The sequence below is a fragment of the Meriones unguiculatus genome, chromosome 11 (assembly GCF_030254825.1).
Source record: "Meriones unguiculatus strain TT.TT164.6M chromosome 11, Bangor_MerUng_6.1, whole genome shotgun sequence".
NCBI classification, from domain to species: Eukaryota; Metazoa; Chordata; class Mammalia; order Rodentia; family Muridae; genus Meriones; species Meriones unguiculatus.
In genome coordinates, this window is record NC_083359.1 from 106,769,008 (window position 1) to 106,781,988 (window position 12,981).

Genomic DNA, 12,981 nt, shown 5'->3' on the forward strand with positions numbered 1-12,981 from the left:
TATTTGAATGTCAAATGCCCTTTATATCGGGACACGGCAAGGAAAGGTGTTAGCAGAAGCTCAGGAGAAAGCAGAGCACACGCAGCAATAATAATAAAAAGGCGTAAAGAGCAGCCGCCCGCGGTGGAGGACTCAGTACACAGAGTGAGGCCGGATAAACTTCGTCCACCACCTTCCGCAGAATCCTTCGGCCAAATTTATCGAATTGGCATGAGTTCTTCTTTGCAAAAAAAAAAAAAAAAAATCAAAAAACAACAAAAAAAAAAAAACCCAAATTAGGTCTGGGGTTATGAAAAAACAGCCACAGATCTCTTCGGCGTAGAGCGAGTTAAGTTAGTTAGGCTGATATTTCCCCCTCTCCCCCCTCCCCGTTAAGCTTCCCGGGGACGTGGGAGGGCAGAAGTGGACCGAATGAACGCGGGGAGAGCCGCGGCTGGCGTGGGGCTCCGGCTGCGGCTCTGCCCCCGCGCGGGGCGGCCGCTCGCCCTGCCTACCTGCGGGCTGCGGCTCGGGCGGCCCCGCGTCGCCTCCCTCCTGATTGGGCGGCGGGCCCCCAATCAGACGCGCTCCTGGGCCGGTGGGACTGCATATGTAAAGCCCTACTTCATATTAATAAGCTCCAATCGGGGCTTTAAGTCCTTGATTAGGAGCGAGCGTGCGAGCCTCGGTCCCCACTGGCCGTGCCTATGGGCTTGTCGCCGGGAGAACGCGCGTGTTAATTGCGCCGAGCTCTGTCAAGGAAACTTTGATTTATAGGTGGGGCGCACAAATAATGGTTGCCGGGCGCACATGGATTCGGTAGAACTTTGCCTGCCTGAATCTTTTTCCCTGCACTACGAAGAAGAGTAGGTACCCGTTTGTTTTTTTCTTTTTTTCTTTTCTTTTTTTCTTTCTTTCCTTTTGCAACTCGGCGTGGGGGGGTTGCGTGTGTGTGGGAGCGTGTGGACAGGGCAGCGTGTGTGCGCGAGGACCCACGCAGTGACCTGGGTGTTCGGCGTGCGTGGGTGCTTGTTGGTGTCTGTCTGGTGCCTTTTGTGTGGAGGGTGATCTCCTAATTCAGTAAGTGGAGAATTGTTCTCCGTTACCTTTGAGGCAGCCCTGTGACTGTCACCAAACAGCTGGGTGACAGTCACTTCTCTTTCAGGTGCTAGGAATAGGCGCTGGGCACCGGTGCTCAGTGATCTGTTAAAATGCATCCCTTACCCGGACCCATTTTCCCTAGGAAAGATGTTTTAAAATACGATATTCAAAATGATTTATACTACCGAGTGCCTCTTATGTATTTGCAGTCTGACAGATATTTGAAACTCCCTGTCACCTTTTACCGCGCAGAGTTGGAGGCAGAATTGTACATTTATTAATTCTCCTTCAGAGAACAATTTAGCAACTAGCCTTGTGCTGCTCAGAGCCCGGGTAATGGTATTTGTGTGGTTAGCATTAAGTCAGTACTTAACTGGCAAATCAGTCCATTAAGTAACATGAGATTTTCACACATTATAAATATTTAAAGGAGAGAAAACTGAGGAAGAAACGGTAGTGACTTTTTAAAAAAAAAAAAATCTTCCGTCAAATAGACAATGTGCAGGTCCTGGTTTTGGTTTATGTATCATGTCCAGAAATATATAAGAATGGCACTTCTTTAGATGAAGTTCATTCGTATTCATGAATACCTTCCTGGATAGTCTATATATTGTTAAAGGCCCAGGGGCAGGGAGCTGGGGGGGGTATAGGAAGAGCAAATTGGGCGTTCTTCTGTAAATGAATAGGTCAGAAACTTAACTTCAACCCAGTGTTAAGATAAAATAGCAGTGGATCACGGGAGCTGTGGCTGGTCTCTTTTGCTTTCTGTTGAGTCAGTTAGATTGCTTTCGTATTACCGTAATAGCAACTGTTATAATTTTTAAAAGAGTGCTCTTGGCAAACCTTTCTCTTGATAGACTGTGAAGAAAACATAAAACTCTGGGCACTGGGGCAGTGTGGTGCTGTGGAAGTCCACTAGCTGGCCTTAGTGGCTGCCCTCTGCCTTGCATGGTAATTAAGTGAGAGATGAGCAGTAGCTTGCAGCCTCTGCTTGCCTGGGTGTGCTTGAGCGTGTGCGAGTGCGCGCACACGCATGCAGGCTCTCACAGGAACTGTTAGCCAAGACTAGGACCCGAAACATCGAGAAGCTGCCTTCGCATCTGGTGGAGACACTCGAGGGAACAGCCAACCTTAAAATGCTCCAGAATAAAAATGAAATACAAACAAAGGTAAGCCCGCCCACTCAGGTGCAGTGCGAAGGTCAGGCACCTGGGCTGTGGAATGGGGAATGTCTTCCTGTCAGTGAGGGAGCCTGAAGATCACCAGAGTCTGAACTTTGTCCCGAAAATAAGGAAAGAAAGCAAACTTTAAGTATCCCTCCAAAGGGTTCATGGAAAAAGGAGTTTCCTTGAATTTAACTTCTTATACCTAATTTGAATAATTAGTTTAGATAAGCCTCTTAGAGCAGATGTATTTAAATGAAACCAGGGCACATGTCCTTTTGGCTTTGGCGCAAGATTCAAACTAGCTTCTCTCTCTCTGTCTCTCTCTCCCTTTCTTTCTTTCTTTCTTTCTTTCTTTCTTTCTTTCTTTCTTTCTTTCCTTATGGATCAATTAAAAGTCTTCTTTTAAAAATACAGATTTATTGTGTGGTGCAGTTGTGGTGGTTACGTGGTTCACTGGACAGATCGAAAGATCCAGGGCTGAGCAACGCATCTGCCTCTCTGTCTCAATTAATAAACCACAGAATTTATACATGCTATTAATATTCATAGTAATTGTGCCGGTTTCAAACCCATCACGTGTGTATACACAGAAATGAAACCTGAGTTATGCATTTTCCAAGGAAAATATTGTACCATTTCTGCTTGGGAGGCTGTTAAAAAGATTCATGCAATTTATTGACCACCGTTAAGAGAGCTTAAAATGTTAACCTTTAACTATGTAAGTACATACATTTTTTTTTCTTTTTAGGAAAGGCGCCAGCACTTTCAAGAACACAATTCTGTAACGCTTGTTTCACACTGAATAGCAGTACTAGCTGATAGCATAAATAGACGGAAATAATGTATCTGCTGGTTTTGACATATGTGTCTGTGTAATCATTCTAAATGAGTGTGCTAGTCACATGAATCCCTTTCAACCTCTGATTAAAATGTAACATTGACTACAGGATTATAGAGCGGACTTAATTTTACTGACTGTTTTAACAGTTGTCACAGCTGTTGGAAGAAGGCAATTGAAACACTCCAAAACAGACAAGGAGAGGAGGTGGCAGTTTAGGGAATTCCATCTTGATCATTGAAATCCAGACAGTGAACATTTAACGTTTCATGTTTTTAAGGGTCCCTGCTCAGCGCTATGCAAATTTTACTGTGTATGATTTCCTCTGTCTGTTTCAGGGTGTTGATTTTTTTTTTTTTAATTTTCCCCTCTGACTCGAGTATTCTTAGGAAAAACTAACCTGAATTAAAATAGATTTCTTCCAAAGTAATACTACCATGGGGAAATACAAAGAATAAAAATAAGAAAGAAATCTGTATATAATCACAGCAGAAACAAAAGCCTCAGTCATAATGGGTATAGGTACTATTTTTTTTTTTTTTAAGGAAAAATAGAAGCCTTCCCAAGCTCCTTTAGATATGCTATAATCTGAGAGACATCAAGAGGCACTCTAAGTTTATTTTTCTGAGGTAGAATACCCAAACTCCAGACTTGGAACTCTCTACTTTCTGTCTTGATCCTTCTGTATAAGTCTGTTGCAAACACCTGCAGCCTTAAAGGTAGATGGTGTCAGTGGGGTCTTCAGGCGGTCTCTCCGTAAATCTCCGGAAATGTCAGCCAGTAGCAATTAGTGCTCTTTGGCTGTAGAATCCTGTAACCTTGCCCACCACAAAAACCAAACAGAATGGTTCTGTTTTTCAAAGCATTAAATAAGTCCGGTGCATGCCCTAAACTATATATGTATATAGTATGAATATAAATGTATGTATGTGTGCATGCCCATGTAATTTGTATTATATAACCCATAATTTTTTTTTCGTTTTGAAGTAAGCAAAAAAAAAAAAAATTGTTAAAGCTTCTCTGAGTTAATAGAATACGTGTTGAATGGGGCAGTGACAGACACCTAGACTCCACCAGCCCTTTGTGTTAGGGTATTGGCCCTCCACTGTGCACATTTGGTGATGAGTTTGAACAGCTTCCCATCTTAGCAGAGGCAAGGGCATTGGCGGGGCTGTTTCTTCCTACAGTGATGGCTTCTTGTCTTGATGTGTTTGTGGCTGTGCAGCTTTATTTACTGAACCTCGCGTGTTGCAGTGGTAATTAACCCATGTTATTAGCAAAGCCCTTGTGGGTAGCCATTAAGTCTCTGGCATGGATGATCATTTTTTCTAGCATTTCTTCCAATAAGATACCACTATCCTTTTAAAAAAACATATGTATATGCTCTACACTGATAGATAATCTTTGATATATTTCTTTAATTTACTCTGACCTGTAATGTATAGTGGCTAATTCTTGAAGAATGGTATTAAAATTCAGCTTTTTTTTTTTTAAATGCTAACAGGGGAAAAATTTTGTTGTTATTTTTTTCCCCAAAGTTGAGAGAGTGAGAGAGGAATTTTAAGTTTAAAGGGAAAATAACACAGAAAATCACTTTTAATGTCACATAGTCCAGATCTTAGAATTTATGATCACGCATGGCTTTGATGTTTTCTGATTAGATTTTTTTATTGGGTTAGTAACAGTTGGGGCATATTTTTTTTTTTTTTTTTTGTAAAATATTGAGCCAGCAGAAAAATACTTGTGCTTCCTTGGTTGAGAAAAGATAAGGACCATCTCATTAGCTGGGCCATACTTTTGCAATTAATTTTCCATACCTGGTGCTATTCATCAAAGAGGGCGGCTAACTTCTGTAGGGCTCTGTTTAACAATACTTTCATGATCCCTCCCTCCCGCCAGAATTACAGACAAAGAAGAGGTGGTTCTTCCGGAAGGTAGCACAATGTCCAAAGTGCAAGTCTGTTTTCTCTTGTGAAAAATTCCTCAACATCGCTTTTAGCCTAGTGACTAAACAAACTATTTCTTTGTTGTGCTTGTCTTCTGGTGGTCAGCAGGAGAGGTTTTCTTTTATATGGTTTTCTCGACTGAGTGAAAATGCATGCTCCCTGGCTGGTCCTTTACATACAGTGACCATTCATAGTACTGATTTTTATGAAACCAATTAATAGCAAATAAACTTCCTAGACTTGCCCCGCAAGCATTTAGAAAAAAAGATGAGAGTGCACTCAGGATTACAGGACAACTTTCAAGTCGTTGCAGGAGCTAAGCTGTTCCCTGAGTCTGACTCCCAAGCAAATTCACAGGAGAGAGAAACAATACCAGGTTAGTGCGTTACAGTGCAAGCGAGCTCCGTCCGAGCCAGCTCTCTGGAGAAAATCTTTGATTATGTTGGGCCAGTTTGTTCAGTTTTTATCTCTTATACACCCACTGGTATTGTATTAAATTGTCATTGTCCTAAAACACATGAGATAGAAATGAATTGCGCTTTTCTCTGCTCCCTGACAGTGAAATATTTCCCCTCTCTCCAGTCATATTCTTGTGCATTTGGTGGTGCAGGGGATGACACCAGGCGTCTCCACGGCTTGACATTCTTGCTGCATTTGGCATGTTTTGTCATTGATTATTTTTTCCTGTGGCCACATCTACGTGGATATAGATTACCGATGCTATGATGGATAAATAAAGGCACATGTGGTCCTTTAAAATCACGAGCAGCAGCTGGGATGCATATGGGAGTGTGTTTGCATGTGTGTTTAAGTGCATGTGAAATACACAAGTGTGGGGAAAGGGCTACATTCCATTTAAATATTTTGTTAATATTGTTCACAAGCTTTTGCCTAATAAAGTAAGTCTTAGGCATGTTGAACAAATAATTAGTTACCAATTAAATTTGTCAGGTATGGTTTTAACCTAGAATTTATATCGTAGGTGTTTATCAGGCCCAATTGGAAAAAGGATTGATTTAGCTATCACACATAGGACAGGTGAACAGGTAACCCAGAATACACGTTTTTGTGTGATTTTAATTTTTTAAAAATTATATTCACTTATATATTCAGCGTCTAGTAATCATAAATAATTTGTAAAATAGGAATCAACTGGTGATGGCAAATGCATAATTTAATGGGTTAAAACTGAATCCAGTAGAATATTTTGAAATAGCTCCTGGCTACATCTTTTCCTATACAATTGGCCTGACAAATAGATGATAATAAAAATTAGGGCAGCTCTCAAACAAATGTAAAAATGTGAATTTCTATTATTGCACTCAGTAAATATTTCATTTGCTTTTTTTTCTCCAAGAGAAAATGGATAGTATTAATAGGCATTTTGTATCTGTAAAGTTCACTCTGGGTTTCAGTTAATTCAGTTTTATTCTCTGAGGTAAATTTAAATTTTTTTTTTTTATTTTACTTTCATAAATCTGACTGTGTGCTTAGAGAAAACGTGAATACAACTGCTTTTTCTAATCTTCTAGTTCCTGCTCTAATTCATGGGTGCCTTTAAGGTGCTGGCCTTCTTTCCTACCTGTATTTATTTGCAAAACGCTTTATCAAATTCCTGCTCTTGTGTTTATGGAAAATTCCTGTGAGCGGCTCCTTTACAGCAAGGCATCAGAACAGGGTCAGCCTTTCCTCTCGGAGGTGCTGACTGACAGCCGTCTGCTCTTTGAAGGACCCACCTGACCAAGTCTTGTTTAAGTTCACATTTGACTTTCACTTTCTAAGGTTTTGGGAAGCCTCACTAATAAAGTGATCTCTATGCCGACTTTTTCCAGCCAAATCTTCTCTTCCTGCTATTTCACCTGATCGTCAGATGTTTCTTTTTCTCTGTTATTGGACAGTATTTTTTTTAAAGTATTTTACCAGTTATTGTAAACTATTAAATTGAAAGGATCTAGATTTTTTTTCCTCTCCATCAAATATGTGTGTACTGCACAGATGGATTTCTCTTTTTGATTTCTGAAGATATTTTTGAATGTTGGATACAACTGGCATTATATATTTTAATTTCTTCAAGTGGTGTTCATTCTAATTTGTAGCAAGGCCTTTGTATTTGGAAGGTAATTTGTTTAAGGCAAATCAACAAAGAAAGGTATAGTTATTTAAAAATTGGGTTTTTACTCATCTTTTGAAATCTATTTCAATATTGTGGCAAAGATCTATGTGTGCATTTAATTAAAGATTTTAACGTACAATGCTAGCTGTTAGACTACTAAACAAAGCATTGGCTTTGACATTTAACATTTATCAAATATTAAGGTGTTCAAGATGATCAGGACTTTACTTAAGATTAGGTAGCATGCTATGGAAAGAACCTAAGCGTGCATTTGTATTTTAATTGTGTGAGGCACGGAAAGCTTCCGTGCTTTCTCCTGTGGCCTCCAGTGCAGCCAAATTGCATGCAGAATTTACATTGCCGGGACTGAAGTGCATCTCACGTGTAATACACATTGGCAGCACGTACCTAGCCAAAGAAAACAAATTAATATTGGGCACGCTGAGGGCTGCCAGGCACATCACAGACATGTCAATTTAACTTCGCTTCATCATCCCCCTTCTCCATAAACAGTTGGTTAGGATGGTACTAAATATAAGGGAAGCAAGCCATAAATCCTCACATGTATCAGAGATTGGGTGGGTTAGGTGGGAGTGATGAGAGCCGGGCTGCCTGCTGACCTCTTGTTTAAAACTAACCATCGGGATTACATAGGTGGCAATGAGTGTTGTAGAACGGGAGTTCATTCAAATCCTTCTAGCATTGTGCCAGCGCAAGCATCTCTGAGGTGGAAGTCTTCATTACTTCTATTTGTGCAACAACAACAAAAATTAAAATAAAAAATTAAAAATCGTGGAGTCGACGCGGGCTCTGGAGAAGGCCCCTCAGAAAGGGAGATATCTTTCTCAGGAGCTTTGCCTACATTTTCTCTGAAAGTAAAACAAAAACGTCTGTGATTTCTGTTTATCTGGCTTAGTCAGTACACAATAAATAAATAAATAAATAAATAAATAAATAAATAGATGAATAGATAGATAGATAGAAGATAGATAGATTAAAAACTAAATCAAGAATTTATGCACGGACAATAAGTGGAAGCGTGCTGAATTCCACCCCTGCCCTGGGTCAGAATGATCTTGTAAATGATAATTTCTTTTCCATCTACTCCACCAACATTCTACTCATTTGGTTAATGGCTTTTGAGAATTTAAGCAAAGGCTTGCTCAATAAATCTATGTTCTTTTTCTCTTCATACTTACAATAAGAATTAAAATGTTTTCCCAGGTATACTTTCCAAGCTGTTTATACACAACAGTCAGAAGAATGTTCTAGGCTTGAAGAAAGATGAAAAAGCTTATATACAAAGTTAGTAAAAGTAAAAGATTGTGTGAAAAAAATACTAGATGTTCAACTGCTCTTTTAAGAGAATCAGTCAGCTGTGCGCTGTTCTCTAAATGGCCTTTGCCCTCCATAATTCCAGTTTCTTATAGCACTTTAATTCCCCCCACAAGCCCAAAGATAGCTGCGTTAAACGGTATTCATCTTACCCCAGATGCAACATTCTGAAGAAGCTTCCTTTGCAGCCACTCGTTTGTCCAAACAGCTCTGATATTTTGAGGAGTATTGTTATACCTAGAGTCAACCAATGATCAGGAAGAGCATACCCGCTTACTGAGCCATGACTTTCCCTGAGGAGGTGAGTGTATGCCGTGGTTGCGGGCCTCCATCAAATAACAGCATCCCCAAATCTCTTGTCCTGCCTAACCAGTCATGGGGCCATAGAACCACAGATGGGGAAGCCACCGTGAGCTGAAGGGAGCTATGTTACATGCTTGGGAATGCTTCCTATTGGTCTACACATCCGAAGGGGACACATGTGTTCTTCGAGTCTAGCCAGCATCAGGATTTGGCTGGGAACATGTGCCTGATCCCTGTTCTGTCTTAGCCAGTTGGCCAGGGAAGAGGCACACATGGAGATTTTATACGTACAAGCTTCAGCACAGAATTCTTTCCTAAGTACAAAGAATGTCTTGTGACCCTGTTGATCAAGAACTTTTCATAATTCTCTCATGCTCTAGAAATGGCATTGTTGTTTTTCATGCCCCCAAACAAGGCCTCTTCTCGGTATCCACGGACCACCACCTGGTAGGAGACCTTGCAGAGAGGAATGTGAAGAGGCGGCCACCTGGTACCGTGCCCTTTGCCATACCCGTGTAGTAAACACTCAGTCTGAAGACATAAGAAAAATAATATCAGGGTAAAAACTCCACTCCAAATGTGCTTCTATTTTCTCTTACTTCTTTGTCGCAAACAAAACTGTAATGTCTAGAGCATTTATGAGGGTTATGATGACTGGAAAGTCTCTCCTGAGATGTGGCCACCATGTGTGACACTTACTTTCTCTCTTGTCTTCCGTTTCTGGGGTAAGTTCCTTGATGTCTATTGTCTTCTCTTGTGCCTTGTAGAGCTGCTCTGCCTCCAAGTGGAGGGAGGGGGCAGTGCCCGGTACCCTAAATTGTGTTCTCTGAACACTTGACCCTCTCCATTCCCAAGAAGTATACACACTTAAAAAATCCGTTTCATCCCATTTACTTTGCTAAAGGACCGCATGCTTGGGTGAAAGGGTGCTAGATTCATCCTGCTTACCTGGGCACTGCCCTTCATTTTCCCTGCAGATTCCAGGGAGATTGCCTCCAACACCTCCCATTTGTTTTTTCTTTTGTTTCTCTTTGCTGACCATTCTACCTGAGTGCTTTTATAGTGTTTTCCTGATGGTTGTCAGTTTGGGATACTCAGCTGCTGACATTTTTGTTAAGTTAATGTCACAGCAGAAAAACCATTGGCAAAGTGGAATCTGGCGGCCGCTCATGGAAGATACAACTTTGGTTTGATTGTGTGTAAATACAGTTCGTTAGCTGCAGGTTTATCAGATAGCTTGGCAGAGAGAGAGAAGAGCAGTGCAGACTGTTTTCAGTAACCACGCTGGCTCATACTCCTGATAAGATTGAGAGAGCTTTTTACGAAATGCTGATAGGTTTGAATAAGAAGAGAATAATCTCGTTCAGTGGCACCAGCTTATCTGAATGAAGTAAAATGCCAGCACTTTTACATTAGCAAAAGTAAATGTTTCAGACACCCGGGCCCCCTTTTCTCCTATTCACGTTAACTAAGGAGGGTGCTTTTGAGTGTGCGTTAATGAATAGAAGGATGTATTACCGTGACTAAACTACAAGGGGATGTGTTGATAAAGGAGCGCTTGGCATCAACAGCCGCGTCTTTGATAAGCAGGTCCATGTAAGCTCTCCATTCTCTGGAGAAATTAACATGCCTACCCAGCCCTGGATCTGCGAAGCACCATTTCTGATGTTCCAAGATTCAGTGCTGTTCTGTGTCAATCGAGGCTCCTTGTTCTCCGAGCCCACAAGTGACAGGCATTCGAAACTTTAGCTTATCAGACTTACAAAATGATGTTGTGCAATAGTTCAGTTCGGGGGCTCAGTAAGTGTGCACCTGCTGTGTTGAACCACTGAGGTCCTGTAAGAAAAAGCAACAGCACAAGTATTAGGAGTGGGCTGAGAGTAATTGTAAATGTAGGGTGAAATTTTAATGAAAGACAAGCTTTTAATGAAAAGATGAATATTTTTTGTGTAAGTGATTGTCCATTTTAAAGTACCCTTCCGTACGGGGGGCGGGGAGGGAAGGTACTGGTTTTGCTTTTATTACAAATCATTAACTTTCCCAATTGTACCATTTTCTTGTCTTTGTAATTTGATGCCTACAAATAATTTGGTGTATTCAGATTTGATAAATGGTAGTGCAAGATCAGAATGATTGATTTTGGATTACTATTGATTACTCTCAATGAGATCACCGTGACACACTTGAATCAATAGTCTTCGATTAAGCGAGGTACCACCGTTCCGTGCACTCCCCCAGCAGCGGGGGACCGAGGGGCAGAGAGTGTTCACAAGCTGATAAATTGACAAAGCGTTCAGCTTTAAGCAGCCCTTTGTTCAGTACTAGTTTCTTAAAATATATTTCATTGGAAAGTTCTTTTTTTTTTTTTTTTTTTTGCAACTCGGGGCCTTTCTGTGGAAGAAAGGTCATCAGTTTAAGGATTATTAAATTTTAACTAAAAACAACTGGGCTCCATTTAGGTGTAAAATCATTTAGGTACTTACTGCAGGCAACCTTCATGCTTTTGAGCTGTCGCTCAAAGGTTCCATTCTTTTATGAAGATGTCAATTGTAAACATAAAAATGCATGGCTGGAAATGGAATGGTTTTAAGATTCAAAATGAAATAAAAATTCCTGCCTGGGGAAAGCGCTATAATCAAAATAAGGTGGTCTTAAGTCTCCTCGCAGGCAGCCACGCTCGGAAGCAGGGCTCCGAGGTGGCAGCAGGTACCTTGATCAACCTCAGCTGCGGGATATCTCCCGGTCCTGGTCCGGGGTGTGCACTGTGTCTCCAACACTGCCATGGCATGGGAGCCACCAGCACTGTCCGCTCCTGGAGTCTTTCTGTCAAACTTATCAAGTCACGGGGTGGGGGGTGGGGGGGTGGGGGTGCGGATGGGGGAACAGTGCGTGTTTCCTTTCCCTCTAGTGAAGTTGCTCAAGGAGAACATTTTTCTACCATCTTCCACCCTTGCGCAGTCTGAGCACGGGCTGTGCAGTCTTGGCGTGGTGGTCCTGTGTGGCTGTGCCGAAGGTGATTGTAGTAGCCATCACTCTCCTGGGCTCTAAGTGAAAGCTCTTATATAACCTGGCTGCTAGGCCTATGCACCCAAGGCTTCGGCAGGTTGCAGTCCTTTGGTTTGGTGTATCTTGTTGTTTGTTTGTTTGTTTGTTTGCTTTTGGTTGTGTTCATTTGTTTGTGATGTCATGGATCATACCTAGAGCTCAGCACAGGCTATCAAGAATGACCACTGGGCTATCCTCCCTCCCCCAAGTCCAGCTTCAACTTTTAACATTGGTAAGTACTATCATTTTGATAGGAAACTTTAAAAACAAACCTTGAAAAATTAGGGAAAAAATTCAGAGCCCAAGCTTCAAATTGTGAAACTACTTGTTAAAACATTTGAGTATTTTTAATTTTACGTGTAAATAATATAAAGGGATTCTAATTATATTAGGTGAAACCATATGAAGTTGCTGCTTTGTAGGTCAAAAAAATAGTCAAATATCAGCAATTTTGTCTGATCTGGCCCAATAATTGAATTTATTTCTGTGCAGTTCCTATTCCATAATCAAATTGGAAATGACAGCTGGTCTTTAGTCTCTGATGGGCTGCAGTAGAATATGGGAGATGCATAAATTCTGTGTTTTACTCTGATTAAGTCTGTTGTAACATCATTTTAGCAACTGCATATTTTTCTTCAGTATCATTAGTGAGTAGCCAAGTCTAGTGCCTTGGACACAGAAGTATGCAATGCAGACAGTGTATTTTTCTAATATCTGTACTATGGGGACAAGACTGAGAATTCTGAGGATCCAAGCAAAGTTGTCATCTGACAAAGACCTCTCTCACCCTCTTCCCTCGCCCCTGCCCCTCCAGCTCAGAGCATCAGTCAGAAGTGACCTCCTCAAAGAGCATAGTCTGTGGTTTCAAAGGAAACTGAGGAAAATTGCGCATGCCTCTGATGCTTTGCCCTCACATGTTCTGAGAACCCCCACAGAACTGCTGAGCACCTGCCTTGCTCCCCCTTTGAGGAGTCAGTGGATGGGGCTCCTCGGGCTGATACTGAGCCCCGAAATGCTTTATTGGCTAAAGGGACCCCAAGGCCACCAACTGCCCCCTAGATGAGCATGACCTGTCAGGGCTGCCCTGCACTGGCCAGTAGGAGCTCTCTGCACCCACCTATGGGCAGCAGCTGGCTCTGCAGAGACATGAAGGCC

At 41.5% G+C, this 12,981-nt stretch overlaps 1 protein-coding gene across 14 annotated transcripts in view; it reads left to right on the forward strand.

The window, feature by feature from the left end:
• Positions 1 to 12,981, forward strand: part of Esrrg (estrogen related receptor gamma) — a 612,722-nt gene that overhangs the window by 392,438 nt on the left and 207,303 nt on the right. The window contains exon 1 of one of the 14 annotated variants that reach the window (XM_021654750.2): positions 596 to 845. The exons of 11 other annotated variants lie outside the window; for them this stretch is intronic. In XM_021654750.2, the coding sequence (XP_021510425.1) occupies positions 790 to 845 (56 nt within the window). In that variant the 5' untranslated portion in view covers positions 596 to 789. Of the gene's footprint in view, positions 1 to 595; positions 850 to 2,106; positions 2,250 to 12,981 lie in introns of those variants that run through there. 2 more of the 14 variants (XM_060364905.1, XM_060364893.1) reach the window with 2 other exon arrangements.